This window comes from Nannobrachium achirus, assembly GCF_963921795.1.
Source record: "Nannobrachium achirus genome assembly, chromosome: 19".
NCBI classification, from domain to species: domain Eukaryota; kingdom Metazoa; phylum Chordata; class Actinopteri; order Myctophiformes; family Myctophidae; genus Nannobrachium; species Nannobrachium achirus.
The window spans coordinates 9,080,571-9,088,400 of record NC_137826.1 but is presented as its reverse complement, the minus strand read 5'-3'; the positions used below and the strand labels follow the sequence as shown (position 1 = coordinate 9,088,400).

Here is a 7,830-nt window from a genome sequence, read left to right as displayed (position 1 = left end):
TATCTCTTAGCTAAATGCAAGCAGACGAGTCCCGATGAAGCCGGTCGATTTTACATAATGGCCCAAGTGCGTGCCGCTGTGGGGGGAGTACTGCGGAAAAAATAAAGTTTATCCGGAAAGATGGAAAGAAAGAAAGAAAGGAAGAGAGAAAGAAAGAAAGAAAGAAAGAAAGAAAGAAAGAAAGTCGGACAAGTATTATAGTCTTGTTGCCCTGTTAGGGAAACCACACTAATTATGAAAGAGAGCAGAAAGAAGACACCAGGAATCATATACATGTATAGAAAATGATGTCAGGAAACCATCGATCTGACTCATATGCCCACATATAGGCATGTACTGATGACATCAGGGAACTCTATGTGAGCATAAAAGGGACATAGGCACAGACAGACACGTTAATTCATCGCTGAACTCTTGCTTCGCGGCAGCTGATCTCTGCACTGTCTCTCAGGTTCCAGCCATGTATGCCTGTGCCAGGTTATTCAGCTCTCCTGCTGTGCCCCGCTGGGGGCCCAGAGCTCTCGCCCAGCCCGTCTCCTCCTTCTCCACCTTCACCTACAGTCCTGAAACCACAGCGGAAAGGCAGGCCTTGCTGCCACTGCCAGACAGCCGGTCCGTGCTGGCGAGTCGTTCCATCCAGACCAGTTCAGTCTGCAGGGACATCAACAACACGGCCTCCAAGTTCATCACCTCCCCTGCTGTGCTCCGCGGGGGCCCGGGGTCCATAGCTGCGCTCGCCCGGACCCTCCCTGTCTCCGTCTTCAACAGACTCCAGAACACAGTGGGAACGCAGGCTTCTCCGCCAACAGTCGGCCACTCTGTGGTGCAGAGGCGTTCCCTCCAGACCAGCGCGGTCCGCAGGGACATCGACACGGCCGCCAAGTTCATCGGCGCCGGCGCGGCCACGGTGGGCGTGGCCGGATCGGGAGCCGGGATCGGGACGGTGTTCGGGAGTCTCATCATCGGCTACGCCAGGAACCCCGGGCTGAAACAGCAGCTGTTCTCCTACGCAATCCTGGGCTTCGCCCTGTCCGAGGCCATGGGGCTCTTCTGTCTGATGGTGGCCTTCTTGATTCTGTTCGCCATGTAAACAACAAACAACCTGGCTGGCACCGCCCACACAGCTACACCCATCTACACCCATCTATCTACTCCACCTTCTCTCTGGTCTGCATACATGGGCAACTGGCGGCCCGGGGGCCACATGTGGCCCTCACCTTCACTTAATGCGGCTACTTAGTCTATATTATTAGCTTAATGACTATAGTATTTCAATGTTATTGTCTATTTTATGTCCAATATATTTGTATTCAAGTTCATATAGTTAACATAAGTATAACTAAATGCATTTGCATTTAATTGCAATTAATTTTGCATTTGTAATTAAAAAACAAAAACGTTTTAGGATTCTAATATAAAAACAGCAAAAGATTATTCAGTATTCCAATTAAAAAATAGCAAGAACTCTACAAGCTACAATCTACAGTGCAATTTGAGTATAGGGTATAGGGTAGGGTATAGGGCATTAATTTATGCAAAAAGTAAAAAAAACTGATAAGATAAGAGGTTTCTGCTATATATGCAATGTGGCCCTCTGGAGTGAGTGGGGAAATATAGTGGCCCCTCTCCATCAGTGTTGCCCACCCCTGCTACTGTCTACCCCTCGTCTCCCCACCCCCTCCTTCAGGAGTGGGTGAAAACGAGCTTATTAAATTAAACCAGGCCATTTTGATCAAACAGGAAAAGGAATTATTATAAAAACATGAATCTACAAACAGCATCAACCTATATTCTCTGATGTTCCTGCTCTTGTCTTGTTCCTTTATATCTTTCAGAAGTTATTTTTTATTTATTTTTAGCTTGTAACCATGTTTCTGTGATTTATTTGCATTATTTATGGTGTCTGATTGTACTGTCGTATTATATCTTGTATATTTACAACATATTTTATGTTGGGGACTATGGATGTAACTACATGCTGTCCCTCCCAAATAAACAATACAATGAAAATTAAAAAGGCTGTCCCTCACAAATACATGGATAAATCAATGAAAAACATAAAGAGATCTCCATATATGGGCATAAAAGGACACAGATAGAGTGTTGATAAAACCGCACATCCCCGACCCTGATGTCATCAATATCATCACATAGTACGGGTGTCATAGTTTGTCTTCTGGCATGGATTCCATATCTTGCCATGCCTGACACACAATTTGGTATATGGCCATATATGGGCATATCAGACAGTCGGGAAACTCCATATATGAGCATAAAACGGACAGAGAAAGACAAACGCGTACAAAAGGATATTGACAAAATGGCACATCCCATTGCGGAGTACCCTGATGTCATCAATATTATGCCATAGTGCTACTGATGTCATGAACTGGCCTGGTTCCATATTTGGGCCTAACACGGAACTCCATATATGGAAATGAAAGAGTCACAGACAGACAGACACAGAAATCTCCATACATGGGAATAAAAGGGATATTTGTTGGGGTATTTGTCACTGTACATGTGCACATAAGGTTATTAGTTGGTTTACATCCAACTGGCAGGCAGTGAGGTACTGTACATAGCTTTTCCAGTAACTCAATTGAGTGTTATATTATGCAGTCATGTAACTTCCTCTTGCATAATTAATATTTTGTAATAATTGTGTATTATTTTTCATATGTAATCTTTTTTTTTTTTGCAGTTTGAACGACTTTTTCTCAGGAACTTTAGTTAATGAAACTTTAATGCAACTATATTTCTCCTGGGGGTAGCATTGCTGTGTAGAACTTATTCCAGTATAGTGAATTTCAAAAGTAGCTTCACACATACGCACAGAGCGCACACACGCACGCACGCACGCACGCACGCACGCGCACACACACACACACACACACACACACACACACAATCTCAATAAATGAAATCATATACATGAACATACACATGATATTCTACTATGGTATTCCAATAATGTGAATATTTGGTTTTGGTACATACAGTATGAATTGTAGATCATTCTTGCGTGCCTTGTAAGCCTGTATGCTGACCATCTGGATGTAAATACATATTTTTTCAAATATTGTTTGCCCTCTAAAATGCTGCCAAGCTCTGAGTGCAATATTGCACGACCAAGTGGAACTTGATTTAGTCTTAGCCTTAACTGGATATAGTACTTTGCACCTTTGTGCCCTTGGTCTTGTAATAACGTTGTATGCCATGTTTTCCTGTGCAATGTAATGTAATGTACTCCACTGTCTGCCTGTTTTGTTTTTCTGTGGGGATTGCGAATGTAAACCAGTGTTGTTTTTGACAGCAAAATTTGATTTAGTTTTAGTTATAGTCTTTGGAATAAAATGTCATTTAGTTTTACTCATAATTTAGTCACCCGAAAAGTTTTTGTTTTAGTCTAGTTTTAGTCGACTGAATATCATAAGATTTTAGGCGACTAAAACTAAGTTGATTTAGTCAACTGAAATGTATTTTGGCAGGCCTTGATGGTATCGTAATGACTGATTTTACACTTGGTTGCGTGCTGAAAATAGCAGATCTACAAGCTCACAACGTCGCGTTGTGAGCTTGTAGATCTTCTATTTTCAGCACGCAACACCGGAGAGCAACCAAACATAAAATGACTCTCTTCTCCACCAGTCCCTCCCCAACATTTTAGTCTAGTTTTTATTTTGTTGACGAAATTGTCAACATATTTAGTCTTAGTTTTAGTCATTAAAGCTTAGTTTTTATTTAGTTTTTATATAGTTTTCGTCAGAGAAAAAAAAAACGCAGTCGACAACATTTTTGTCAAAAATTGGCAACACTAAGATTTTATAACATTAATATTAAAAGGTGATACCAATCAATAACAACTTAAAGTACAGTACGTTAGTTAATAGTTCCTTTGATCCCAGGTGGAACACAATGGATGGACTGATGCACAGCTGGGTTGCAAAATATACATACTGTATATATTTTTTAACCTCTTGAACCCCATTGCCCCCGCCGGCAGGGGCAAAAGGTGTTGACCTCTGAAAAGCTATCAATAAATGTCAATAAATCAATATAGACAATTTCTTTGTTGATTATTGTTACAGTGAGCATAGTAATCAGCTGCCATTGTACTTTTCATCCATACATTGCTCATATTACAGTATTATTACTTATTGTTACTCGTTATCATTTTTCACCCTATACTTTAACATTACTAATATTACAGCACTACTCTCACTAAAACATCTGTAGAGTTTACATAGTTTTGAATATTTCCATACAATTTTGCCTATCAATTGATGACTCCTTTTTGAACAATTTCTCTATTCACTATGTTTTCAATGAGGTCTTGAGGCTCATTCACTATTCAGAAGTAAAAATTTCCATAGGCGGAGGTCTTTTTCAATCATCTTTTCCTAGGTAAATGATCATAGCAGGACAATTTGGTAAGAGAAATGTGATGTTTTACACTGCATTTGTGAATTTTCAGGGGTTAGCTGACATTTGGTGGGACAAGATCAGCCACAATCATTGTAGTTTTGTGTCCACAACTGTTCCAATTTGGGCATACATTTTAGGCGGATTTTTCCCTTGGACCCCCCTGGGGCTTAAGAGGTTAATCAATTACACACCCCATGAATCCTTGAATTAGTTGACATTGTTTTGTTTTTCAAGCATTCCTGAGGCTTTTGTCTTCAGTGCGATTACTGCGATTAAAGGTAACAATAGCCCTTCATTCCTGGGAGAAATGACTCTGCAGAATTCATAGGTCTTTGTCCACTTGGACCCTAGGGTCCCTATACTGGCGCCACTGTTGTTTTTGACAGCAAATTTTGATTTAGTTTTAGTCATAGTCTTTTGAATAAAATGTCTTTTAGTTTTAGTCATGATTTAGTCACCTGAAAAGTATTAGTTTTAGTCTAATTTTAGTCTATTAAATATCATACGATTTTAATCGACTAATCTACAGTTGATTTAGTCAAATGAAATGTATTTTGGCAGGCCTTGATGGCATCGTAATGACTGATTTTACACTTGGTTGCGTGCTGAAAATAGCCGATCTACAAGCTCACAACGCGTCGCAGTGCGACGCGTTGTGAGCTTGTAGATCTGCTATTTTCAGCATGCAAAACCTGAGAGCAACCAAATATAAAATGACTCTCTTCTCCACTAGTCCCTCCCTAACATTTTAGTCTAGTTTTTATTTTGTTGAGAAAATGGTCAATATATTTAGTCTTAGTTTTAGTCATCACAGCTTAGTTTTTATTTCGTTTTTATTTAGTTTTCGTCAGTGAAAAAAACGCAGTTGACAAACATTTTTAGTCATAGTTTTAGTCGTCAAAATCAACACTGACTTGCGTTAACATCCGGTGACAAATGGCAGATCTAGAAGCCCACAATGTGTTGTGTTGTTGTGAGTTTTTAGATTGTCTATTTTCATTGAAGATATGTAGTGTACAGCTAAACCAGGAGGGGGGCCTAGTACAGAGCCCTGGGGGATTCCGGTCAGCTAAGTATAGGGTGTAAGCGTTAATCAGCAGTGATGGAAACATGACACCCAAGTAGACAGACTATTTTTCGCTTCTCCAGCGCAATGTTATGAGAGAACTTCACCTGATTCAAGTGTAGAACCTACCATTTTCAATCCAATGTACATTTCTCTGAAGTAACTCAAACCTTTTTGTAATCAATATCCTCTATATAAACTCCCCCCAGCCCCATGCCTTTTCATAATCGATAGCAATCCCTATAGACAATTATTGTCAACAGTTTGGATAGCCGCCTGAGAGAGGGGAAGATGCGAGAGAGAGAGAGAGAGAGAGAGAGAGAGAGAGAGAGAGAGAGAGAGAGAGAGAGAGAGAGAGAGAGAGAGAGAGAGAGAGAGAGAGAGAGAGAGAGAGAGAGAGAGAGAGAGAGAGAGAGAGAGAGAGAGAGAGATAATTGCAGGGATTTCAGCGGGTGATGTTGAATGTGACAAACCAGGAAAAAACAAAAGACATCTGCTGACAGGGCGAAACAACTCAAATTGTAGTTTTACTGCATTTGTATCACCAACAGCAAAAATAAGAAACAAATAGATCTAATAAAATAGTAGTAGCCTACACAAATAGTAGATTTGCAACACATCTTGATGCGACACGTTGTAGATTTGCTATTTTCTTAGATCTATTATAAAAGAACATTGAAAAATAAAAATGTTATCTGTTATTTTAAAACATAAAAACAAATTAAAAAAATTAAAACATAATTTTTGGCTGTCCCCTATTTGACATGCCCAAAATGGGGACACCAGGTAGAAAGTGGTTAATAAACCTGCATATAGCCCTACTGTATGAGATTCTTTGTTTGTGGAAAAAGCACATATCAGAGAGCTCCTTCTGTTTCGAGGGGAAGAGGAAATGAGGAGACCAAGACTAGTGCTCTACAGTGTGAGTATTTCACTTTGCCCTTAAAAGTAGATATGTGTGAACTGGAAGAAACTAATTTAACCAGCACCGTAAAGATTACAGCCTAGCATAATCTTTTCAAGTAAAAGAGAAATTGTTTTCAAAGTAATTCAAACTTTTTTTGTAATCAGAATCCCCTATTATAACCACCCCCAGCCTCATACCTTCATAATCACAAGCAATCCCAAAACAATTATTGTCATCGGTTTGGATGGTAATTGCATATTTCCTCTGGACAGCACACACCGTCTGAGAGGGAGGAAGATAGAGGGAGGCTGGGTTGTGTGTGTGTGTGTGTGTGTGTGTGTGTGTGTGTGTGTGTGTGTGTGTGTGTGTGTGTGTGTGTGTGTGTGTGTGTGTGTGTGTGTGTGTGTGTGTGTGTGTGTGTGTGTGTGTGTGTGTGTGTGTGTGTGTGTGTGTGCGTGCGTGTGCGTGTGCGTGTGAGAGAAAGGGAGAGTTGAACGGGATTATAATGGCGTAGCTTCATGTGGATCTTGGACTTCATGTCTATGACGTCAGTCATCTATGATGCATATTGATGTATCCTTATTTTGGCAAGGTACAGCCCATTCCGACTACTATTGAACGTTTAACCTGAACAGACTGGTGAGGAAAGCAGGCTCTGTTGTTGGGTCCTCTCTGCAGGGGTGGAGGAAGTAACCAGAGTGCGTACAGCGAGGAAGCTAGATTCCATTTTGGAGAACTCCTCTCACCCCCTCCATCTGGAGATCACCAGTTACTGGAGTAAGAGAGGAAACGACCGCTTTGCCTACCCAGGACGGAGATGTGAGAGACTAGGAAAATCTTTTGTACCGGCCGCCCTTGAGCTGTACAACGAGACACATAACGGACGAGTGAAAAGGACTTCCTTCCTAACCTAGACTGACGGAACTATTGCTGTATTGACTTTGACCCCTAAGGACCTTCCAGGGAGAGTGCTGATGTGCGTCTTGCAGTGACACGCTCCCTAGTTTTTCTTCTTCTCTGAGCTGCTTTTTTTGTTAGTTTTTTCGCACTGATTTTTGACTTTGCACTATTAGGTTGTGTTGGTAGTTTCTGAGTATTCTGCTTTGTTTAACAATGTCAGTGAGATACTTGTTGCACTAACTAGCATTGACTGTTACGGTCTCTTTTTGTAAGTCACTTTATGTATATATACTTATATATTATTCGCCCCCTCTATTGATGCACCTTTTCTTTATTGGTACTGTACTGCTCTTTTTTTTTCTTTTACTCTTATCTATCTTTTGTCTTACTTCTCTGTAACTTTGTAAATACTGTATACTGCTATGCTACAACTCATGCGCGCAGGGGGTAGGGGGGGACGGGGGGGATTAACACCTCCACTTTTTTGGGTGGGGGGGATATCCCCTCCAGTGTTCAGGAGCTCTTTAAA

The 7,830-nt window shown here is 40.8% G+C and overlaps 1 protein-coding gene across 1 annotated transcript; it reads left to right on the top strand.

Moving 5' to 3' along the window:
- Positions 1-460: 460 nt before the first annotated feature.
- On the top strand, positions 461-1,090 carry LOC308304582 (ATP synthase F(0) complex subunit C2, mitochondrial-like; the record flags this gene model as incomplete). The annotated part of the gene is made up of 1 exon (XM_080749210.1): positions 461-1,090. One exon carries the CDS (start codon positions 461-463, stop codon positions 1,088-1,090), a length of 630 nt encoding a protein of 209 aa, XP_080605336.1.
- Between the last annotated feature and the right edge of the window lie 6,740 nt (positions 1,091-7,830).